Below are 26,538 nucleotides of genomic sequence, written 5' to 3'. Positions count from 1 at the left end.
AGAACAGTAAGAAGTGCTTTCTTTTCATTCCCCCACCCATTTGGCATTTTTGGGAGCTGTTCAGTGGCTGTGATTGTGCCTGCTAGTATAACTTTATTAGGGAACCGTACTGATGTCCTTACTAAAATAATGACTGATTCATAGATACTTTTTAATCTGCCAACTCATACATGTTGGTTCCATTATATTGTAAATATAATGATAAGATCAGGTGGCTCTCAAGATACATTTTTCCATCTGGAATTTGCATATCTTTTTTTCCCAAGAAGCATTGCATGGTCTATAAGTCTCCCTATGTCATCTTGGTGGTCTCTATAAGGAGATTAAATACCAACATCTTTTCCTTATGCGTGAGGCCTTAGGTAGACTGAGAAAGCTACATTTTTGTAACATTGATATTCACACTTAATATAATAATATTTCATTGGAGTTTTAAATAATCTATTAGATGTTGTCCGCAATTTATTTTGGCAATGGCCAAATATCTCAGGCATCGTGGCAGAAAACATTTTTTGAGAATTTAGGTATAATTATAAATCTTGCAATGATGGGATCCACCCAATCTCACCCACAGTTTGCTAAGTATGACATACTTACTATGAATGCATTCTCATTACACGCACACAAAAATAGGAAGAATTCTGACAGGTTATAATTGTCTTTACTTAAAAAAAAAAAAAAGTAATTCATATCCTCTAGCTACTCATGTAGAAGAGACAGGTTTGTAAACTGATAAAATATACCATGGTGGGAAATCTGCACATAAGAAACCATTCAAAGACCAATTCAGCTCTGCTCTAAATAATAATCCAGAGCCAGCAACAACCTTGAATTTCGTTAAAAAAAAGGGCACAACCAGAGCTGACTTAGAAACTAAAAATCAATATTGGTTAAGTGTCGCTTATGTAATGTAGGTCACAAAACCTCAAAAGACTCAAGCAAGAAAACATATGCTACGCCCCTATTTCACAGATGTCCACAACTATCTCATCCATTTCATGTGGGGTCACATAATATTTGATCTATGAGAAGTAGGAGATTTGGAGGTTTAATACCCAACATTTCAATTAAAAGAAAAAATGTGTCAAACGGATATATTGTAACTTGTAAAACTAGTACAGCCAAAAAGTGTAGATATTGCCAATAGTAGCCAATCAGAACATTACATTTGAATCCTTTTCTGCTCTAAAATAATGAATATTGATTCTGGAGGTCCAACTCCCAGCAGTCCCATGAAGTGAGCACTCACCCCCTTTATTGTTTACATTAGCAAAGCATCACAGTTTTGTCTGTGCTTGGTAGTACAACTTAGTCTTTTTCATTCAAATGGGAGTGATCTGCAATGAGCTGCAGTACCAAGTGCAGCCACAACTATATATATAGCACTGTTCTTGAGTAAACAATGTGGAATGTGCAGCTCTTTTCACTCAGCACAGAAAACAGACCCAAGTCAATCTAATGTTGAAGGCCTATGTTAAGCATAAGTCATAAATTTTAAAGGGGTAGTACAGGATTAAAAATACATGGCTGCTTTCTTAAAATAGTGCCAAACCTGTCCACTTTAATGGAGCTCAGCTGCAATAGACACAGCCTATAAAGAAATGTGCAGCTGTTTCTGGAAGAAAGTAGCCATTTATCTCATAAAACCTCTTCAAAGCCTCCACTTTTAGGATAAAATTCTGTCCCAGGATCGGAGGGAGGGGGTATATTGCCTGTAGTTGTTCTTCTGTGCTGTCCAACTGATCCACCCTGAGTAGGTTGGAAAGCTCACTATAACATCATGTATTTTTGTTAGCCATTAAAAGGCATCATATCTACAAGATTACTTGGTTCTCTTACTGAGAACAATCACACTCTGATCCACTGCTAACAGGTCCAATTTTTGGTCATCTAAGATGGCTGATTCAGTCTTCCGACTACCTAATTCTCCAGAGTGCATTAGTACCATTAGACTACAAATGCACTGAACCTGCTTTCTGATTGGTAAGAGTTGCTCACATGTTCAGTGCTTGCCAATCAGAGAGCAATGCACAGTCTGCATTAGATAGTCAGAAAATTGCTACAGCCGAAAATGGAGCCTGGAAACAGTGAAGAACACTCCCTCTCATGTTCCAGGCCAAAATTTTGTCCCAAAATAGGAGGGTCACGTTAAATGTCTTATAACTGTACTAATATATATACGACTTATCAGTGGAATTTGTAGCAAATCTATAGTCTTTAGAAAACCCTGTGATTTGAATCAGCAATCTCAGTAGAAGGCATACAAGTGTATTAGCAAAATCTTGTGGTAGAACATTGCACATGGTCGTCAATAAAGCTTTGTCTTTTTTAACGTCCTTACACATACAGCTTACTATATACAGCCTTGAAATAAGGTTCTAAGGTAGTTGTGAGCTAATCACACATCAGGCTTGTATTGAGAAATGAACATATGTACACTTAATATATATGATCCCGTACAAAAGTTGACGAACTGTCGTGATGATGGTCGCGTTGAATGAATATGTTTTTTGATGAGTTTAGGCACTGATGATTCCTAATGGATGAAGTCACCTAAATCACAAGACTAATTTAAGGTCTAAACATTAAATTTGGCGTTCACAAAAAACAGTTGCTCCCACTGCTTTTCTCTCCTTACCGACCCACCCCTATTTATTAAAAAATACATTTTATGAATTTATTAAACTATTGGCTAAGTTTTTTTTACTACATGCCTTAGGATATAATGATCCTTTACATTAACCACAGAGCAAACCGTGCGCATCTGGACAACATAATGAAGTCATAGTTTTTGAAACCGACACGAGCAGCACGTCTAAATTTTGAAGACACAATGTAGGGATGTATTGATGTATGGATCACAAGAAGCCCACAGACAACCAGTGTTCTAGAATTTGTTCAGGCAAGAAGAAGTGTTTTTCATTACATTCTCAAAGACCTTGAGATTATACATTTGTATTTTTTTTGCTATCCCTAAAGTTGATCCAATTAGATTTTGCTTTACTAGAAGCCATGCAATAGACATTGGTATTATTGATGATTGAATGGGAAAAAACAGTGAGGTTAATTAAAAAAACATCAAAAATCGGTTTACAATTTTGCAGTGAAAATATTGTATATACATAGGGCATGCAGATTTAGTCTTTGCAACAAGGAATTGGTCATAAAGAAAATAGCGTCATTAGCAATACCAATAAAATTAGAAAAATATTGAAGAACCATGGCTGAAAAAGTATAACTTCAATCTATTATATAAATTCATAATTCTTATCATGACATGGAACTTAAAAAACAAGATCCAAAACAATATGAGATATGGAAGCAAATGAAGTAAACGTAGAATAAATAAATGCTATAAAACAAAGGGGTAACTCAAAGCTCCCAGGCCTCAATGGAAAATCTGTAAGAGGGCCCTCAACTATGAGAACACATGAAGAGTAATGGTCTCCTATGTGGCAGAAGAACCATTTGGGCTCCATCAGGCTCCAGGACCTGGGTCATCACCCCCTATAGTTAAGGCCCCTGAAACAAGAATACTCAATTTTTTGCTAAATTGCTTAAAATTTGTGAAAAATAAATTTTTCAAAACTGATCAGTCATTAGGGTGAATTAGTCGAAATTGCCGGTTACAAGTAAATGGTATTCCCTTTTTGTAAGTAAAAGGGTTGTGCAGTTGTAAACTATTGATTGTTTATTCTTATGATAGGCCAGCAATAGTACATCAGCGAAGGTCTGTGATCTCTGCCAATCAGCTATTTGCCGAGCCAGTGCACTTGTACACTCAACTGATTTCTGAAGGAAGTAGACAGTATAGTTCACATTACAGTGGTTTGACTTGGTATTACAAGCACAGTTCTCATTAAAATGATGGGAACTTTGTGTGTAATACCAAACCAGAACACAGTAGTGGTAACGGAGCTATATGTTTCTGCAGAGATCAGCTCTGAGGATGAGTGCCCCGGCCCATCGAATAGCTGGTCTACTGGTGTCCCAGGCGGCAGATCAGCATTGATCTACCATTGATGGGCCATCAATAGTTTACAACTGGACAATCCCTGCAAGGAAATTAAGCAGAAATGATTTGGAAATGTGTACTCACAGAAAAAAAAGTTACAAAAAATGTTTTTAATGTTGAAAGTAAAAGAAGACACACATATGTATATGAATTTATATGCATGGAAGTTTTAGTGCTAAACAGTTTATATATATATATATTTATATATTTTTATTTTTACATTCTTTTTGTATGATTGAGCCATCTAAAATATTTCTTGAAATAGATATTAGAATTCTATAGATTTTAAAGAGTTTTTTTTGGATGGTTTCAGTTTATTACAGTGCTGTTCATATGTACATATAAGAGGCATCATAAATTTGAAGCATAACGTGGTTTGTCTGTGTCTGTTTCTGTGGTTGGTCCTGTGGAGGTGGTGGAATCCTTACTGGAAGCTGGAGCTGATGTTGATGGAGGAGTTGGAGCTCCAGCTCTTGCAGGAGGTAGAGCTCCAGAAGACATCTGGCGAAACAGGGCAACCCGTGGAGGGACATTGCTCCGGCTTCCAGATTGAGCACCTGTAGCTTGCACATTTGATACAGGCTGAGGCAGGGATGCCAATGACTCCCCTACAGTTGGATGTGGCTTTGCCACAAGAGTAGAAACCTCATGGGGTAAGGAAGGCTGTGAAGCAGAGAGAGGCCTCACATCTCTTGTTAGGTTAGAGTTTGTTAGAGCTTGCGTGCTCCTATGAACTTCATTGATCGGCGTTGCACCAGACGCTAATTGTTGTTGCTGTTGTTGTTGTTGCTGCTGTTGTTGCATTAAAGAAAGTTGTGATGCAGTGGGGGAACTGTAATGAAATGTTCGGCCTGCCAATGGACTCTGTACTGAGGGACTACCCACAGCTGAAGTAAAAGAGGGTGAGAACATAGCAGCTTGCTGTGGTGTCTGTGGACTTGGTGTTGGAGATTGTAGGTTCCCATGAGAAAGACTGTTTGCAGTATAAACAGGTGGAGATTGGGTCCTCATTCTCAATGATGTGTTGGAATTTAGAGCTGGCATTTGTTGGTAGCTAACTGAGGGAGTCCCTTCTATCATCTCCCTGTCGTGTTTCACAATTTGCTTCAGTATCTCGCTCTCCTGGTTGTTGAATACTCCCGTGTTGAGGTCCTTTTGAAATCGTTGCTGGAGAATGGAGTTCTTCTTCCCTGTTGAGAAATAGGATGGTTTTAATACGATGTTAAAATGTAATATATGTATGTCATCAGAGGTTAGCTTTAAAAAGCCTTAAATCTTAAATTCAATGTTGAAACCTCTCCAGAAGACCACCCCCTTATCCAGACCAGATTTCATGTGACAGATTAGTTCCACCATATATTATGTATATTAGCCATGTACTTTAAGAAGACAACCCCCTCTCCCCAGAAGACTTTGAGTGGCTGTCTCAAAGAGGTTTCACTGTATTAAAAAATCCCTCATTGCAATAGAAGACTTATATGGACACCAAGAGTATGTTATGTTGAGAGCTGATTTCAGGTTCTTAAGCACTTCATGGTTTCCTTCAATATGTTAAAAAGACGAACAGATAGATAGATAGATAGGTAGAGATGAGATAGATAAATAGATAGATATGAGAGATAGATAGATATATAGATATGAAATAGATAGATAGAAAGATAGATAGGAGATAGATAGATATGAGATAGATAGATAGATAGATAGATAGATAGATAGATAGATAGATAGATAGATAGATAGATAGATAGATATGAGATAAATAGATAGATAGATATGAGATAGATAGATAGATAGATATGAGATAGATAGATATGAGATAGATAGATAGATAGATAGATAGATAGATAGGAGATAGATAGATATGAGATAAATAGATAGATAGGAGATAGATAGATAGATAGATAGATAGATAGATAGATAGATAGGAGATAGATAGATAGATAGATAGATAGATAGATAGATAGATAGATAGATAGATAGGAGATGGATGGATAGATAGATAGATATGAGATAGATAGATAGATAGAAAGATATGAGATAGATAGATAGATATGAGATAGATATGAGATAGATAGATAGGAGATAGATATGAGATAGATATGAGATAGATAGATAGATAGGAGATAGATAGATAGATAGATAGATAGATAGATAGATAGATAGATAGATAGATAGATAGATAGATAGATAGATAGGAGATAGATAGATACGAGATGGATGGATAGATAGATAGATAGATAGATAGATAGATATGAGACAGATATGAGATAGATAGATATATAGATAGATAGATATGAGATGGATGGATAGATAGATAGATAGATAGACAGACTTGCTTTCCAATACACAACTGGCTTTCAAACAGAAGTAACTATATAAAGTGTACATGACATAAGACTCTAAATCACATTTTCTCTGGTTATTATCTGAATGTATAACAATGTAATTGTCTATGATAAGAATACATATGCCTGTACTCTTCGAGGTTAGGGCAAGTTGAACGTAATAGAATCAAAAATCCCTTTCAATCTAATATATCAAGGCCTTGTAAAACAGAAAGTACTAACACAACTCACTTCCATTTCATTTAAAGTGAGTGGGTGGAAATATGAATATTGTTTATGCCTTTATACCTCAGCAGCCTCCTATACAAGCGTATCAATGGTCCCATAAAACACTACTGTCCCTAGGGCCCAATGTCCACGGGCTGGATTTGCGGGATCAGCGCGGGGCACCCATGCGGGAAATCCACAAATCAAGCCGCCCATAGGGAAGCATGGGTGTCCGCAAATTAATTAAAGCATGCAGATTTGTTTTGCGGACCTTTCGGTCCGGAAAACAAATCACAGCATGCTCCTGTTTTGTGTGCTCCCACATGGACGGCTTCCATTGAAGTCACAGCTGACACTCCAGCTGACACTGCAGGAAAGCAGTGAAAAAAAAACTGTATTGCGCATGTCCGATGGCGAGCCTTGAGGACCATACACAATACAGCAAACTTGAAAGTGGAGGGATCCGTGAGGTCGCCGCTGCCAGAGAAATACAGGTATACAGGGGTCACTGGCAAGGCTTGATTCCTTGTGGGATTTCCTGCATGGAATTCGACCCCCCTGTAGACATGAGGTCTAACTTTGCAAACTTCCCAATGGTTGAAGAACTGAAATCCTACTTTGCAGAAGCTATTATATGGTACACAGTAGATTTTGCATGTCTCCACCCACTGAATTTTAATAAAAGTCTTTAAATTAAGTTTTCTGGATATATGAAGAAGTTTTAGTTTTAAGAACATCACACTGTAATCTGATGTGATTTTTTAAAATTGCATTTAGGTTCGGTCATATAAATTCATCATTTGCTTACTACATACTAACTATATAATCAATCCTGAACATGTTGTAAAAAGGGAACCCTAAAAAGGGCCACTTTGTAGCAAATAGCATTACAAGAGCAAAACAGCTTTTAAAAACTAGGTTAGTAAAATTCTAAAACCCCTTTAAATGAATATGAACTCCATAAACAATAACTAATTGATTAGGTAGAACAGCTCAAATTATTATCTTTACTGATTTCTAGAGATGAGCGAGTATACTCGCTAAAGGCAATTGCTCGAGCAAGCATTGCCTTTAGCGAGTATCTCCCCCGCTCGAAACTGCAGGTTCGGGTGCCGGCGCGGGGGAGCGGTGAGTAGCCGCAGTCAGCAGGAGGGAGCGGGGGGGAAGAGGGAGAGAGAGATCTCCCCTCCGTTCCGCCCCGCTCTCCCCCGCAGCTCCGTGCCCGCTGCCAGCACCCGAACCTGCAGTCTCGAGCGGGGGAGATACTCGCTAAAGGCAATGCTCGCTCGAGCAATTGCCTTTAGCGAGTATACTCACTCATCTATACTGATTTCCCTTAAAAGTTGGCGAATAAAAAATAATAATTTTTTTTAACCTGGTGTGTGAACTATTTTATTGAATTGAGCTAAAATGTTCAGACATCTGCCTATTACATTGGTAAACATTTAAGTAAGGATATGCCGTAATTGTAGGAGGCCTATTGATGTCTAGAACAACAGGGCCAATCTCAACTGGGGGCAGAATAGCCTCAGCCAAGCAAATAGAGCAGAATTATATCCAATCACCATAACTAGTAATACCGAGAGCTCTCTGCTTCAACTTAGCTGATTCCTTCTGCATTTGGACCTGAAAGCAAAGTTAAGTATCTGGAAAAGGAGCAGAGAGTGTTTAATATTACTAGGATTATGTACAGAGTGAATGCAGGGGGCAGGCAGAGCAGGAAGTCCGTGAGGTACAGCTTCAGCCAATAGTTGCAGAGTAGGAAGTGATGTCAGAGAAGAGAACTTTCATTCTGACAACTTCTGCTATACAGCCAACCAATATGCATCAGTGGCTGCGATTTTATATGGTATTAAGGAACTACAAAGTTCCTTGGAAACTTGAATTTAAGAGACCAAAAAAGAAAGGACTGATGGTCCTGGTGTGCTAAATGACTCCAGAGCATCCATTTAACTGATTGTGAGAATGTTCTCACTTTAAGCTATATGTTCATCCACAGTAAAACTTTCTGTGTCTATCTCTCCATGACTACTAGTGGGGTACCACAGGGGTCGGTTTTAGACCCTATTCTTTTTAATATATTTATTAATGACCTTCTAGAAGAATTGTGCAGTAAAATATCAATATATGTAGATGACACAAAACTATGTAAAGATAGTAACACAAGAGAGGACGCAAAGAGATTTGCAAGAGCATCTGGATAAGTTGAGGGCTTGGGCGGAAAAGTGGCAAATGAGATTTAACACTGATAAATGTAAAGCCATACATATGGGCAGAGGAAATATATGTCACCATTACACACTAAATGGGAAACCACTGGGTAACAGTTACATGGAAAAGGACTTGGGGGTTTTAGTTAACCGTAAGCTTAACTGGAGAAATCATCAATAACTTCAGTAGGGTCAGTGATCCGGGGATTATTCTGATTGCCAGATTGGAGTCAGGAAGGAATTTTTTTCTCTAAAATGGAATTCAAAGTAATGATCCGCGCCACCAAGAAATAAGTAGTGAAAAGGACTCACCTGGTGCTCAGCGGGGTTCCCATAGACCATAAGATCCTACGGGAGCTACCCGCTGGCACCTGTAGTCCAGGTAGACCCGTAGTGAGTGAAGAGATTTCCAATATCCTTCGATGAGGAAGGAGAGTCGCCAGGAAAGAAACAAAACCCAGAGCTATTCCTTGCAGCAAGTTTTGTATTTTTATCTTTGGAATTAAAACCAACGAATTGTATGTTCAATTACTGTCTGCCACGACAGTTTATATTCATTTTTCCCCTTAAGAGAAACTCCGATAGCAGCGCGGAAAGATTTTTTGTCTTTGAACTTTCTCTAAAATGGGAAAGATTAGCTTTTACCTTATTGGTTTTTTTGCCTTCCTCTGGATCAACATTAGGGGTTAAAAGGCTGAACTTGATGGACATATGTCTTTTTTCGGCCTCACATACTATGTTACTATTGAACTTTCTGCCTCTTTACCGGACATTGCAAATGTTAATGATCTGTTAGATAGCCAAGTGTAGCTGTTATCTAATGTTATTCTTAAGATTCCCCTGCAGATAATGTACAACAACATTATTTCCAGCACCTTTCCTCGTTGTATGTCATAGTGTATTTACAGAAGAAGTAAAGTTTAACATGATTTCAAAGCGTTGTGATAACTTTCTGCTCCACAGGTTATTTGCCCTTTCAAGAGCTCTACAATGGCTTTTGTTGTGTCAAGGTAAGATAACAATAGCCTTTTAATGGCTTGAGATAACTTGTTGCAGAAAGTTATCACAGTCAGGGCGGACACCCATTGGCATTTTTTTCTCCACTGCCCTGTGAGAGTAAGTGAAAACTGAATAGCTAAGCACTATCTGTAATTGGCTGAGCGCTCAGCCAATAGCTAAGCACTAGCTGCTATTAGCTGAGCGCTCAGCCAATCAGCACAGCCCTTTCAGCAGGCGGGGATTTTTAAATCCCCGCCTGCTGAAAGTGCTGGACAGCAGTGTCGGGCAACCAGCCGGAGGACGCGTCTGAGCGGCGGAGAGGTGAGTAATTTTTTTTTACATTTTTTTACCACTTTTTGATGATTTTCAGGGAAGGGCTTATGTTTCAAGCCCTTCCCCGAAAATCATACTGCAGGGTTTGCCACAAACCACTGCTTTCAATGGGACCGGCAGCAGTGCCGATCCCATTGAAAGCAATGGGATAGCATGCTGCACTTTTGCCACAGCTGTCACAGCTGTGACAGGTGTGGCAGAAGTCCACGGTATTCTCCATATCTTTTCAATGGGGCTAGCACTGCTGCCGCTGGCCCCATTGAAAAGTCAGGCGATATCCCGGCGTGATGCCTCTTTTTTTCTCGCACTGCGCTGCGAGAGTTTTCACTTACTCGTGCAGCGCAGTGGAGAAAAAAACGCCATTGGGTGTCCGCCCTCAAGTTAAACCTTCCTACATTTGTACATTAGGGAGATGATGAATGATTTTTTGAGCAGTATTTTTTCATGCTTACTGCTGCCAGAGTGGGAGAAACCTCAAACTGTCATGTTTACATGTTCAAGAGCTGTGAATGAAGCTTTTATCTGCTTCTAAAGACATACTTTCTATGCTTATTTTATGTACTGAGATGGTGGTCACCCTGACATAAAGTCAAGAGGTCCCTTAGCAACCTGAAAAAATGAAGTTAGGGGAGCAGCAATAAAAATAAAAATATTTTTTCCAATGCTCCTTATACTATGTTTACACGGTTACTTTGGCTTCGGTCAGACAAGCGTTTTTTCTGCGCACGAACAGGCGCGCAAAAAGATCACCCCTCGCATGTGGAAATAAATTGTGTGACCGAGTGACTTACAGCTATTTGAAGTAGCCCGTTCACACGATCAAAGGTGTGTGGTGCATGTTTTCCAGCTCCCACAGGAATCTATGGAGAGCACGCTCCAAAAATAGGATGGGTCCTACCTTTGTGCGCACCACAGACCTTTACATGAGAGTTGCGCTAGCATGTTCTATCTTTGGCAGCTGCGAGTATTTTGCACCTTTAAAAAAACTTTCATTGGAAAGCCTTGGTTCTACTAGAGGCGATCTTTTTGCATGCCTATTCGTGTGCGGGAAAAAAAACACTCGTCTGACCGAGACCTAAGAATGGAAATAAGAAAATATCATTCGAACGTGACATATTTTTAAAATTATTATTTTTATTCGGATAGTTTTTTTTGTCATGTTCATCCATTTATAAATAATGAATGATTGCTGTCTTTATACGTACTGTAATCTAGAAGAAACTTCATTTTAGACTGCTACACAAAAACTTTCACTTCATAGCCTATAACTTTTCTCATTATGACTAGTAGGTGGGTATATAGCAATATAATGGAAGGCATAGTGAGCTGCCTGACTGAGACAAGCAGCTATCACACTGCCAATAGCTAATGTAAAAGTGCCCATTCACCTTCAATAGCTAATGGCTGATCGCTATACCTCCCAACTTCAGAAACACATGAACACATGGTTTAGCTGAGCGCTTGTGTATTTACCATGGGAAGAGTGGAGAAAACTGCAACCAGCTCTGGAGGAAGCTTATCTCCAGGAAGAACCAAAGTATTGAAATTCAAAGTGCTTGATCCCTCCTTTGGGAGGCCCCCATACATATGCGACAGTCGGACAGTCTCACTGAAATTTTGGGGTTTGGATGACTTTTCAATTATGTGTATGGAGACCTTTAAGCTCTCATCGCCCGCTTTTCGGGCACTGTTAGCTGATTGTTAAATTCAAGCTAACCTAAAAATCAGTGGTTCACTTTTATCAGCAGTTCTCCACTGGGAGTGCTGATAGCATTGTTTTCCTGTGAAGAACAAAGGATCTGAGCACAGTTAATAGCTATTACTGAGTTCAGTGAAGGCTTCATTTACACAACTAATTGGTACTTAAGTAGCTACTTAATAGTTTATGCAAAATGATCGCTCAAAGCTGTCACTCAAAGTGTCGTTTGAGTGATCATCTGCTGGTGTAAATGGGCCTTAAGTGTGCCCACCTTTCAGTTTTCTGCTAAACGACAGTTTTCAGTTCTTCTTGAAAACCCTTGTTCAGCAAAACAGCTGACAAGCAGGACTGCACGCTGTGCTCTGCCAGCAGAGATCTGATAACAGCTGATAACATTGTTACAGCTGTTCTCAGTTCTCAACCTTGGCAGCAGAACAACTGATTAGCAGGACTGCAGGCTGTGTCTGCTTTCCCTGGTGCTGAATTCTTCAAGGGGAGCCTGAGGCTTAACAATACAGCTAATAAAAGAGCTCAGACCTCCTGCTGAGTTCTGTAACAACTTCCAGAAGCTCACTTGCATGCAAATGAGGGCTCAGTCACATGGGCGCATCGGCACCCATACAGCAGCGCCGATGCGCCCGTGCGACTGACATTTAGAAGACGGCCATACCTGAAGACGGACGTCTCTCTGCAGCGCTGATGAAAGAACACATGACCGGCAATGAAGCCGGTCACATGTTCTTTCCTCCGGCGCTGCAGAGAGACGGCCGTCTTCAGGTACGGCCATCTGCTACATGCAGTAACACGGGTGCCGATGCGCCTGTGTGACTGAGCCCTGAAGCTGATAAGTACTAATAGCAATTTGTGCCTATTAGTACTTTTATGCAAAACAATCGCTGATCTTTCAATCTCTTTAAAGATATCAGTGTGTCTGTGTGTGTAAATGGACCTTTAGATTGTAGACATCATACACACAAAAGAGTGAAGAGATAAGGTTATCTGTGAAGCGTTGCTGATATCACTGCCAATCTCCAGTCCTAGACTCTGTTGACCGTGCTATAAAGTATACCTCTAAAGCTCTGTAGCTAGGGTGGTGAATAGTCCCATCAAGGGCTCGATGAGGAAGTAAATACAGCATAATACAAAGTAAATTTAAAGAGAATTAAATTAGACTAAAAATGAAAATAATGCACACATTATTAAATATTATGTAAAACTATTACTTAAATTGTAAAAATGACAACAGTGTCCTTTTTGAGGTAAAATTATTTAATTGGACAATATTAAAGCAGTTGTATGAGATTAGCAAACGAGGGTCTGTTTTTTGCTAGCATCAGTACTACTCTTGTCTCTAGCCGGTGTCTGGCATTGTGAACTCAAATGCATTTGCTTGAATCAGTCTGAGCAGTAATATAAAAAATGGCTCACGGACAAAAGTCTTCTTCTGGCAAAAACACAGCTGATTTTTTTTGTTAACCTCATACAATCCCATAAAGTATTTTTTTCTAATGTGGTAAAAGGAAATATTTAGAGATGAGCGAGCACCAAAATGCTCAGGTGCTCGTTACTCGGGACGAAATTATCGCGATGCTCGAGGGTTCGTTTCGAGTAACGAACCCCATTGAAGTCAATGGGCGACTCGAGCATTTTTGTATATCGCCGATGCTCGCTAAGGTTTTCATTTGTGAAAATCTGGGCAATTCCAGAAAGTGATGGGAACGACACAGAAACGGATAGGGCAGGCGAGGGGCTACATGTTGGGCTGCATTTCAAGCTCCCAGGTCCCACTATGAAGCCACAATAGCGGCAAGAGTGGGCCCCCCCCTCCCAACAATTTTTACTTCTGAAAAGCCCTCATTAGCAATGCATACCTTAGCTAAGCACCACACTACCTCCAACAAAGCACAATCACTGCCTGCATGACACTCCGCTGCCACTTCTCCTGGGTTACATGCTGCCAATTCCCCCCCCCCCTTCCACGACCCAGTGTCCACAGCGCACACCAAACTGTCCCTGCCCAGCCTTCAGCTGCCCTCATGCCACGCCACCCTCATGTCAATTTATAAGGGCGTCTGCCACAGGAAAAGCAGGCACACACTGCAGAGGGTTGGCACGGCTAGGCAGCGACCCTCTTTAAAAGGGGCGGGGCGATAGCCCACAATGCTGTACAGAAGCAATGAGAAATCCAATCCTGTGCCACCTCCATCTGGAGCTGCACACGTGGGCATAGCAATGGGGAACCTATGAGCCACACACTATTCATTCTGTCAAGGTGTCTGCACGCCCCAGTCAGACCGCGGTTTTTTATAAATAGTCACAGGCAGGCACAACTCCGCAATGGGAATTCCGTGTGCACCCACAGCATGGGTGGCTCCCTGGAACCCACCCGCTGTACATAAATGTATCCCATTGCAGTGCCCATCACAGCTGAGGTAGAAATGTCGTGCTTAATGCAGGTGGGCTTCGGCCCACACTGCATGCCCCAGTCAGACTGGGGTTCTTTGGAAGTAGACACATGCAGTTACAACTCCCTGTGGACCCACAGCATGGGTGGCTCCCTGGAACCCACCGGCGGTACATAAAAATATCCCATTGGATTGCCCAACACAGCTGAGGTAGTAATGTCGTGCTTAATGCAGGTGGGCTTCGGCCCACACTGCATGCCCCAGTCAGACTGGGGTTCTTTAGTAGTAGAAACAGATGCATTTACAACTCCCTGTGGACCGACAGCATGGGTGGCTCCCTGGAACCCACCGGCGGTACATAAAAATATCCCATTGCATTGCCCAACACAGCTGAGGTAGTAATGTCGTGCTTAATGCAGGTGGGCTTCGGCCCACACTGCATGCCCCAGTCAGACTGGGGTTCTTTAGAAGTGGAAACAGATGCATTTACAACTCCGTGTGGACCGACAGCATGGGTGGGTGCCAGGAAGCCACCGGCATTACATAAAAATATCCCATTGCATTGTCCAACACAGCTGAGGTAGTAATGTCGTGCTTAATGCAGGTGGGCTTCGGCCCACACTGCATGCCCCAGTCAGACTGGGGTTCTTTAGAAGTGGAAACAGATGCATTTACAACTCCCTGTGGACCGACAGCATGGGTTGTCTTCCTGGAACCCACCGGCGGTACATAAAAATATCCCATTGCATTGCCCAACACAGCTGAGGTAGTAATGTCGTGCTTAATGCAGGTGGGCTTCGGCCCACACTGCATGCCCCAGTCAGACTGGGGTTCTTTAGAAGTGGAAACAGATGCATTTACAACTCCCTGTGGACCCACAGCATGGGTGGGTGCCAGGAAGCCACCGGCGGTACATAAAAATATCCCATTGCATTGCCCAACACAGCGGATGTAACGTCAGCTGTAATGCAGGTGGGCTAAAAATTAATTTGATTACACTGTAGGCGAGGGCCCACAAAAATTGCTGTATCAACAGCACGAATGTACATCAGAAAAATTAGCCATGGCCAACCAAGAGGGCAGGTGAAACCCATTAATCGCTTTGGTTAATGTGGCTTAATTGGTAACTAGGCCAGGAGGCAGCCCAGTTAAAATAAAAATTGTTGGAGGTGAAAGTTTCAACGCTTTAATGAGCATTGAAACGTATAAAAATTGTTTAGAAAAATTATATGACTGAGCCTTGTGGGCCTAAGTAAAATTGCCCGTTCGGCGTGATTACGTCAGGTTTCAGGAGGAGGAGCAGGAGGAGGAGGATGAATATTATACACAGATTGATGAAGCTAAAAGGTTCACGTTTTTGATGGTGATAGAGAACAATGCTTCCATCTGCGGGTGCAGCCTACATATTGTTTAGGTATCGCTGCTGTCCGCTGGTGGAGAAGAGAAGTCTGGGGAAATCCAGGCTTTGTTCATCTTGATGAGTGTAAGCCTGTCGGCACTGTCGGTTGACAGGCGGGTACGCTTATCTGTGATGATTCCCCCAGCCGCACTAAACATCCTCTCTGACAAGACGCTAGCCGCAGGACAAGCAAGCACCTCCAGGGCATACAGCGTGAGTTCAGGCCACGTGTCCAGCTTCGACACCCAGTAGTTGTAGGGGGCAGAGGCGTCACGGAGGACGGTCGTGCGATCGGCTACGTACTCCCTCACCATCCTTTTACAGTGCTCCCGCTGACTCAGCCTTGACTGGGGAGCGGTGACACAGTCTTGCTGGGGAGCCAGAAAGCTGTCAAAGGCCTTAGAGAGGGTTCCCCTGCCTGTGCTGTACATGCTGCCTGATCTCTGCACCTCCCCTGCTACCTGGCCCTCTGAACTGCGCCGTCGGCCACTAGCGCTGTCGGATGGGAATTTTACCATCAGTTTGTCCGCCAGGGTCCTGTGGTATAGCATCACTCTCGAACCCCTTTCCTCTTCGGGTATGAGAGTGGAAAGGTTCTCCTTATACCTTGGGTCAAGCAGTGTGTACACCCAGTAATCCATAGTGGCCAGAATGCGTGTAACGCGAGGGTCACGAGAAAGGCATCCTAACATGAAGTCAGCCATGTGTGCAAGGGTACCTGTACGCAACACATGGCTGTCCTCACTAGGAAGATCACTTTCAGGATCCTCCTCCTCCTTAGGCCATACACGCTGAAAGGATGACAGGCAAGCAGCATGTGTACCCTCAGCAGTAGGCCAAGCTGTCTCTTCCCCCTCCTCCTCATCCTCCTCATGCTCCTCCTCCTCCTCCTCAACGCGCTGAGATATAGACAGGAGGGTGCTCTGACAATCCAGTGACATACTGTCTTCCCCCGGCTCTGATTCCGAGCGCAAAGCGTCTGCCTTTATGCTTTGCAGGGAACTTCTCAAGAGGCATAGCAGAGGAATGGTGACGCTAATGATTGCAGCATCGCCGCTCACAATCTGGGTAGACTCCTCAAAGTTTCCAAGGACCTGGCAGATGTCTGCCAACCAGGTCCACTCTTCTGTAAAGAATTGAGGAGGCTGACTCCCACTGCGCCGCCCATGTTGGAGTTGGTATTCCACTATAGCTCTACGCTGCTCATAGAGCCTGGCCAACATATGGAGCGTAGAGTTCCACCGTGTGGGCACGTCGCACAGCAGTCGGTGCACTGGCAGATAAAACCGATGTTGCAGGGTGCGCAGGGTGGCAGCGTCCGTGTGGGACTTGCGGAAATGTGCGCAGAGCCGGCGCACCTTACGAGCAGGTATGACAAGCGTGGGTAGCTTTTCAGAAAGCGCTGAACCACCAAATAAAAGACGTGGGCCAGGCATGGCACGTGCGTGAGGCTGCCGAGCTGCAGAGCCGCCACCAGGTTACGGCCGTTGTCACACACGATCATGCCCGGTTGGAGGCTCAGCGGCGCAAGCCAGCGGTCGGTCTGCTCTGTCAGACCCTGCAGCAGTTCGTGGGCCGTGTGCCTCTTATCTCCTAAGCTGAGTAGTTTCAGCACGGCCTGCTGACGCTTGCCCACCGCTGTGCTGCCATGCCGCGCGACACCGACTGCTGGCGACGTGCTGCTGCTGACACATCTTGATTGCGAGACAGAGGTTGCGGAGGAGGAGGAGGAGGAGGGTGGTTTAGTGGAGGAAGCATACACTGCCGCAGATACCACCACCGAGCTGGGCCCGCAATTCCGGCGGTGGGTAGGACGTGAGCGGTCCCAGGCTCTGACTCTGTCCCAGCCTCCACTAAATTCACCCAATGTGCCGTCAGGGAGATATAGTGGCCCTGCCCGCCTGTGCTTGTCCACGTGTCCGTTGTTAAGTGGACCTTGCCAGTAACCGCGTTGGTGAGGGCGCGTACAATGTTGCGGGAGACGTGGTCGTGCAGGGCTGGGACAGCACATCGGGAAAAGTAGTGGCGACTGGGAACTGAGTAGCGCGGGGCCGCAGCCGCCATCATACTTTTGAAAGACTCCGTTTCCACAACCCTATACGGCAGCATCTCCAGGCTGATAAATTTGGCTATGTGCACGTTTAACGCTTGAGCGTGCGGGTGCGTGGCGGCGTACTTGCGCTTGCGCTCCAACACTTGCGCTAGCGACAGCTGGATGGTGCGCTGACAGACATTAGTGGATGGGGCCGAGGACAGCGGAGGTGAGGGTGTGGGTGCAGGCCAGGAGACTGTAGTGCCTGTGTCCTGAGAGGGGGGTTGGATCTCAGTGGCAGGTTGGGGCACAGAGGGAGAGGCAGCGGTGCAAACCGGAGGCGGTGAACGGCCTTCGTCCCACCTTGTGGGGTGCTTGGCCATCATATGCCTGCGCATGCTGGTGGTGGTGAGGCTGGTGGTGGTGGCTCCCCAGCTGATCTTGGCGCGACAAAGGTTGCACACCACTGTTCGTCGGTCGTCTGCACTCTCAGTGAAAAACTGCCAGACCTTTGAGCACCTCAGCCTCTGCAGGGTGGCATGGCGCGAGGGGGCGCTTTGGGAAACAGTTGGTGGATTCTTCGGTCTGGCCCTGCCTCTACCCCTGGACACCGCACTGCCTCTTGCAACCTGCCCTGCTGCTGCCCTTGCCTCCCTCTCTGAAGAGCTGTCCTCAGTAGGCGTAGCAAACCAGGTGGGGTCAGTCACCTCATTGTCCTGCTGCTCTTCCTCCGAATTCTCTGTGCGCTCCTCCCTCGGACTTACTGCCCTTACTACTACCTCACTGATAGACAACTGTGTCTCATCGTCATCGGCCTCCTCACCCACTGAAAGGTCTTGAGACAGTTGCCGGAAGTCCCCAGCCTCATCCCCCGGACCCGGGAACTTTCCAAAGGTTGGGCATCAGTCACGATAAACTCCTCTGGTGGGAGAGGAACCATTGCTGCCCAATCTGAGCAGGCGCCCGAGAACAGATCCTGGGAGTCTGCCCGCTCCTCAGAATGTGTCATTGTAATGGAGTGAGGAGGCTGGGAGGAAGGAGGAGCAGCAGCCAGAGGATTCAGAGTTGCAGCAGTGGACAGCGCAGAACTCTGGGTGGACGATAGATTGCTGGATGCACTTTCTGCCATCCACGACAGGACCTGCTCATACTGCTCATTTTCTAATAAAGGTCTACCGCGTGGACCCATTAATTGTGAGATGAATGTGGGGATGCCAGAAACGGTGCCTCTCTCCTAATCCCGCAGCAGTCTGCTGCGATACACCTGGATCAGGAGCTCGGCCTGTGCCCACACCCTGACTTGGGCCTCCGCGTCCTCGCCCGCGTCCACGTCCTCTAGGCCTACTCCTACCCCTCAGCATGCTGTATTACCAGTAATGCAGAAACAGAACGCTGTAATTAAATGTGCCGCTTATTGGCCTGTGGTTGGAGGCTGACTTCGCTTACGGAACGCCAGGAAATAATTTTGCGCAAGCCTGCTGTAACACTTAGCTGGCTGCGTATGAATTAGGAGGACTACTACACCCAGCACAGACCCAGAACACTGAGGACAGTCACAGGCAGCCCAAATAGATTTTTTTCCCCAAATGTTTTTGCAAAGGCCCACTGCCTATATTCAATAAATATATCTCTTCTCTCTCTGCGTCACCGCTACTGGCCCTGGAGTATGTCAAATAACTGCAGAGTGTTGCACTGTGGACTGGAATACAGCGATGATTTAACAGCCAACACAGAGCCAGGAAATAATTTTGCGCAAGCCTGCTGTAACACTTAGCTGGCTGCGTATGAATTAGGAGGACTACTACACCCAGCACAGACCCAGAACACTGAGGACAGTCACAGGCAGCCCAAATAGATTTTTTCCCCAAATGTTTTTGCAAAGGCCCACTGCCTATATTCAATAAATAATATGTCTTCTGTCCCTGCCTCACAATATATGTGTTCTGTCCCTGCTTCACAATATATGTCTTCTGTCTCTGCCTAACCACCACTTCTGGCCCTGGAGTATTACTGCGGGGCGCAATGCTCTGCACGGCCAATATACAAAAAAGAAAAAATTTGCAACACTGCAAAAAGCAGCCTCCACAGTACTGCACACGGTTAGATGTGGCCCTAAGAAGGACCGTTGGGGTTCTTGAAGCCTAAAATACTCCTAACGCTCTCCCTATAGCAACTCCACCAAGACAGCACTTTCCCTAAAGTATGTCAGAACGCATCTGTGGCGAGCCGCGGGAGGGGCCGATTTTTATACTCGGGTGACACCTGATCTCCCCAGCCACTCACTGCAGGGGGGTGGTATAGGGCTTGAACGTCGCAGGGGGAAGTTGTAATTCCTTCCCTGTCTTTCTATTGGCCAGAAAAGCGCGCTAACGTCTCAGAGATGAAAGTGAAAGTAACTCGAACATCGCGTGGTACTCGTCACAAGTAACGAGCATCTCGAACACGCTAATTCATTCCCATGGCTGCCCTATAATACTAAATTTACTCTGCAGCAGAAATGCATGGCTGGTCATGTCTACCATGGGGAAAGGAGCCGTTTGCCTAAGGGTGCTAGGACCTCAACCCAGGTAGATCAGCTAAACACCTTGGAGGAGCATTCTGTAAGTGGCTGTCTCTGGTAAGACAACTTCTTTAAGAAGGCTTTAATAAAATACAAACACCATGATGCTAACAGTCATGGTGTTTTTGCGTGCAAGGGGTCTGGTGACCACTGTTGCATCTATCAACATAGTTGATAGCGACCAAGAAAGGGAGGAAAATAAGGAAAGAGGTTGAGTACACTATCTTGGCTGTTATTGTAACTCTTGTATACTTTAATGGTTTTGTCCAGTTGTAAACTATTGATAATCTATCCTCAAGATAAGTCATTAATAGTAGATTGGTGGGTTTCCACTGCATGGGGCTCCTACCAATCAGCTGTTTCACAAGCTAGCATGCTTGTGCACTAAGCTGATTTCTGCAGGAAGCATACAGCTCTGTTCCCACTGCAGTGGCCAAGCTTGGCATTGCAGGCCAGGCTCCCATTTATTTCAATGGAAACTTGGCCTGCAATACCAAGCCTGGGCACTACAGTAAGAACAGAGCTGTCTGCTTCTTGCAGAATTCAGTTGAGTACATTAGTGCACTGGCATGGCCACCAACTGATTGGCAGGGATCCCAGGAAACAAACCCCCACTAATCTACTATTAATGATCTATCCTGAGGAAAGGCCATCAACAGTTTTAAACAAATAGTGTAGCATTTACCATGGTACTGTTTAATGTATGATATAATCTACCAAAGAACCTTTACATTTTTGAAGTAGATTGAAGTAAAAAAAGTGCAATTGTGCAAATTTGTTGGTGTTTTGCTCTTATGGCATATGTACTACAGCAAAAATTACATGATAGATTTATTCTGTTGGCTTTTACGATTGTGGTGATACCAAAGTTATATCGTTTTTACGTTGTAATACTTTTAATAAAAATTAAATACTGTAGCTTTAAAAATATATATTTTCTGTCACCATCTTCTGACCACCATAACTTTTTTATTTTGCTGTAAATGCACCTGTGTGAAGAACTGTTTTTTACAAGACAACCTGTCGTTTTCTTTGGTACCATTTTGAGGTACATCTGACTTTTTGATAGTTTTTTCTTAATTTTTTTCTTGGAGATGTGGTCACCAAAAATATCACATTTCTTGCATTGTTTATTTTTTCATCTGATGGTCTTCGCTGTGTGGAATGAATACACTATTTTCGTAGATCAGACTTTAACGGATGTGTTAATAGTAATACCAAATATATTTTTTGTTTTGATTTTTTAATTATAAATATGGGAAAAGGGTTTTATTAACTTTTAATATTTATTATTTCTTGTACCAATTATGAAACACTAATTTTACATATTTTTTACTTTTTCTTTAGTCCCTAAAGCGGACTTGAATTTGCGGTCATGGACATCCACCATACATATATGGCAGATGTCGTCAAGGGCTTAATCAATTTTGCGCGATGCAGCCTTAGGCCTTAGTCAGACGGGCGTTTTTTCGCACGATTTGCAGATCGCATGACTGATGCGCATCCGCAAATCGCGTGACCGATGCCCGAAAATCTGCTCCTAGGCGCGTTTCATTAGAAACGGGACGGAGCTGTCCAGCGCATTGCATTCAATGGAGCCGGCAATACAGCCGGCTCCATTGAAAGCAATGCGCTGCGGGCGAGTGTGGGATGAATTGTCGGGAAGGGCTTAAATATATAAGCCCTTCCCGACAATTCATCCCGCGCTCGCCGGCAGCCCATTGCTTTCAATGGAGCCGGCTGTATTGCCGGTTCCATTGAATTCAATGGGCAAACATCGTTCTTCTCTGCCACAGCTGATACAGCTGTGGCAGAGAAGAATGATTTGTCTTCTATATGTTCTTAATGGGGTCGGCGCTGCTGCCGCTGGCCCCATTGAGCGCATATAGAGAAGAGAACAGGAATCGCATATCGCAGATAGGTGCGATCTGCGATTTCTGTTCTATAATTTATTGTACGAGCGCATAAAAAGCGCTCATGTGTCCGATACCATTGCAAAGCAATGGTTTTAAAAAATCGCCGGACGCATGCGCATGCGCAAATCGCGCAAAAGAACGCCCGTCTGACTAAGGCCTTAAAATACTCCTGAAGAATTACTTTTTTTAATCAAGGACCTTCTAAGTAGTTACTTATTTCTAAGCTTTCCTTAAAAAAAATAAAATAAAATAACAACCTAAAAGATCCGTTTACTTTTTTATGATTTATGATAAAAGTTTTTGGAGATACTGAACATTAGTTATCAAGTGACTCTAATGTAAGGAGGTTGTACAACATTAGAAAAAACATTGCTACTTTCTTAAAGAGACGGCGTCTATTAAGTCCAAATGTTGTTAGGTGAGATGCTTTTTTTTAATCCTCTATATCCTCTTTAAAGTTTGAAACTTTCTCATTCCATATGTTCCCTGGCAAAGAACCCCAAAACCTCTACATTAAGGACTAGATTTTGCTAAAAAACTGTGAAGAAGTTGGTGATTGGCATGCATTTTGCAAAAGAATAACTTGGAGTATGTGCACAAATAAGGAGGAAGTGCTTAGTTAAATGTTAGTGTTTCATTAATGTTATTAAGAAGCAAAAATTAGATTAGTTGCCTGCTGTAGCTTAGTGATCATGACCACTAGACCGGGGCTTCCCAAACTCCATTCCTCACCACCCAAGCAACGGGACATGGTTTCAGGATTTCCTCAGTATTACACAGAATGTAATTACTTTCAGTGCCTCAGACATTGCCACAGATGTTCTCTGTACAGGGTATCGTCAAATAATGACCTGTTGGGCACGGAGACGAGGGGCATGAGGACTGGAGTTTGTGAAACTCTGCATTAGACTAAAGCATGTATTATCCCCAACCTTTTCCTTTACTACTGAAATGTCCAAGTCGCAGGTTAGAAGCAATATTGTGATATAAATATTAATATAATGGAAGATGTAAGACAAACATGATTCACAAGTGAGCCTTAAAGGGGTTAGCAAAAAATTTTTATGAGCAGGGAATGGGCTAAAATGTAAAATAAACAGTACTCATCTGTGGTCCAGCACAACAGCCCCAGTCACCACCTTTCCAATTCTAGAAGCTCTCACAGTTGTCACATGCCTTTCATTGTTCACATGCCCACTTCAACCAGTCACTGGCTTCAGCAGTGAAACTGCCATGAACAGCCTGTGTATGCTGAAGCCAGTTATTGGTTGCAGTGGTTAAGTCCATGATGAACAGCACATGACCACTGTAGGAGCTTCTAGGCCTGGAGTTGTGGTGACTGGGGCCACTGTGTTGGACTGGGCCATTTAATTGGTGAGTAATGCTTATTTTTTGTTATTTTAACCCATTCCCTGCCCATAACAATTTTTTTAGTCTTAGAAAACCCTGTAATTGAATTACCAAGCAATCTCCCCAATATATAAATGTTGCACTAGACAATCCAAACCATGAAAGTTTAAGACTACCCAGTGTAAGCATGTCCTAAATTCTCACATATACCTCTCAGAGTAGATCTAAACCAGAGCTCAAATTGATCGACAGCATGGCTGCCTCGAAGAGTGAGTTGGAGTGACAGCCACTCACACTGGTGCCCAGCTGATCTTTGCACATTGTATATTTAAATGGCAATATGCTCGATAATGCTGAAAACTGTTGGCATGTCATTTCAACTATAAAGTTAACATTCCTTAGTCTATAAAATAGTAGTCTTGCTTAAATAAGGAAACATTTGTCTAATGGCATAATTTCTTCACGGGTCACGTTAGACCTAAATGGAATACTACATCATTAATTAGCATATGATGACTGTGTCCATTGCCTTACTATTTTTCTGTCACAGAGCTCCAAATCAACTTTTTATCTTTTGTTATAATTACATATTCATAAAAATAAAGGGGTACTCCAGGTATAAAAACCCTGGCTACTTTTGTCCTGAAACAGCACCACACCTGCCCAAGAGTTGTATCTGGCATTGCAACTCAGCTCCTTTGAAGTGATTAGGGCTGAGCTGCAATTACACACACAATCTGTAGAGCTGTTTCAGGAAAAAAGAAGTCATGTTTTTCTAAACCTGGACAACCCATTTAAATGATAAAATTCTGGGTACCTACAACCTCCTCTAGGGGGAGCATAGGAGTTTACTGCAAATATTCAAATGGGGCACATTTATAAAAACTGTTGCAGACAGTAATATATGGCATTTGGCATGCTTTCCTTTGTGTTCAACATGTTCCATGCCACAAAACTGTTGACCTACCTATGCTTGGCCAGTCGTACATTGTAAAGGGGTTTTTCTAATGGAGCAAAAAGGTCACATATGAGACATTTTTTAAATTTTTGCAATACTGTGTCATTGAGCATGCTCCAATGCATAGCATTTGCTCCAACTTCACATACACTCATGCACCCATTTGGGAAATTTTGTGCATGACCCATAAACTTTGCACCAGTTTTGCCGACAAAAACAACTGACATTTTTTAGAAATGTTCCTAATTGTCACTAGTAGATTCTAGTGCAACAATGAAGTTGTTAAAAAGTCCTAGCTTAGTAGTCTTTAGGAACGTTACCCTAAGCTTTATCTCTGCATCACATATTTCCATTGAATGCTCAAATACAGCAAACAATATTTGAGAGGGAAAACGGGTTTAAAACTGAAGGTTTTTGTAGCCTATGTTATGCTACCAGAAGTCATGTAGACTGAACATTCCAGATCACAGATTCCTATGCAATCACTTCACACTTGGTGCAACCACATTGCAATGCTGAAAATAATATGCATGCAAAGGAAAAATACAGTAGCATTCTTAATGTTCCCGTAATGTAGCATAAAATAGGCTCCACAAAGTCCTACAAATGATTAGTTGTCATGTCCATCATTAGTATTGAACTTATAGAATAAAATATAAGAAAGAAGCACATCAAAAGTTGCAACGTGAAGGTGAACAGGTGGAGATTGAAAAGAAAAGGTGACATACCACAGGACAAAATGGGAAAAAGCAGTGGTAGTTTGGTGGTGAAAATTCTCACAGGTTTTCACCAACTCTCAGCAGAACCATATCTAGCCACACACAAGATCATGCTGTTGCACTGTATTCAGTTCACATAAAACCTCGCACTACCTACTATGCATTCAAGCTTGCGGAGAAATCTCACTTATTTTCTAAGGAGAACAGTACAACTCATAAGAAGCATAGTACTAACAGGAGAGTAGAGACAGCATTTATGTAATAAAGCGTTAACAAAAGAAACTAATGCTTTCGACTATTGCTTGAGGAAGACAAGAACAAACCTGAATTTCTTTTCCATGTCCTCTCTGAAGCCTGAATATAAATTGCAATAAAAATAAAACATGATAAATATAAAATTTATTTTTTTCAGGAGTATAGAATTTTTTTCACCATTTATATTTAGAGATTTTTTGGGGGGATGAACGTGGATAACGTTTTAGAGAACAAAAGGATAAAGGTGACATGATGGAAAACATTATTTCTAAGTTAAATTTAAGTTTTAAAAAGTTAAAGAGTTAACACGTATTCATTCAAAGTACTATGATAGTACTTTCTGTATTTTGTAATTTTTTTCTCTAGTCAATTTTGTTTTTAATTTTCGAATTTAAAATGCAGTTTTTTTCCTAATGCTCTTTTAAGTGGTTATTATAAAAAATATTAGCATATCTTAAAGTGATATATATATATATAAGGGTTCAAACCAAGTCATCTAATAAGCTAACTTGCAACGTAAGGCTACGTGCGGATGTCGCTGCATTTGCAGGTTTTCCATTCATTATGTTTATGAACACATTACCACAGAAAGAAAATGTATGACAACTGTACAAATGTACATGAAAGTATGAAAAAACAGATAAGACATTTACAAGTTTTTCAATTACTTTCGGTTCTTGGAAAATGTCTTAGTGTTTTGGTTACCATAAAAAGGCTAGAAAATGTAGTAAAATGGAATTAAAAATATATCGTTTTTTTATGTTTGTTCAACTTATTCTTTTCAGAGAAAAACACAGGTCACAAAAAAATCTATACGGCTACAAAGTTCTACACACATACACTATACTATTTTTCAACCCCAAAACAGTAGTTAGGCGATAATATTGCACCCATCATCCTTTGTGTTGGATATGTATTTTGCATTGCATTCATTCATAAGCTGGTTGCCCTATTAATGAGGTATTCTCCACTAAAGGATTGCTTTAAGGAGCTAAATACCATCTTATATGGCATAGGACAAAGCACCATATGGAAGCACATAAATTACCTATGGTTCTATTACACAATGTCACAGGGTCTTTTAGGGATATTTCCATTTTGATTTTTATGGTATATCCATTGGATCTTCCAAAAAA

The 26,538-nt window shown here is 42.6% G+C and overlaps 1 protein-coding gene across 1 annotated transcript in view; it reads right to left on the bottom strand.

Annotated features, from left to right (window-relative positions):
* Nucleotides 1-4,242: 4,242 nt before the first annotated feature.
* Nucleotides 4,243-26,538, bottom strand: part of HCN1 (hyperpolarization activated cyclic nucleotide gated potassium channel 1) — a 391,532-nt gene continuing 369,236 nt past the window's right edge. The window contains exon 8 of the mRNA XM_066602740.1: nt 4,243-5,205. Within this exon, the coding sequence (XP_066458837.1) occupies nt 4,367-5,205 (839 nt within the window). The 3' untranslated portion in view covers nt 4,243-4,366. The remainder of the gene's footprint in view (nt 5,206-26,538) is intronic.

Source organism: Eleutherodactylus coqui, chromosome 5 (genome assembly GCF_035609145.1).
Source record: "Eleutherodactylus coqui strain aEleCoq1 chromosome 5, aEleCoq1.hap1, whole genome shotgun sequence".
Lineage (NCBI taxonomy): Eukaryota > Metazoa > Chordata > Amphibia > Anura > Eleutherodactylidae > Eleutherodactylus > Eleutherodactylus coqui.
The sequence above is the reverse complement of the archived record's forward strand: the minus strand, read 5'-3'. Positions and strand labels throughout refer to the sequence as shown.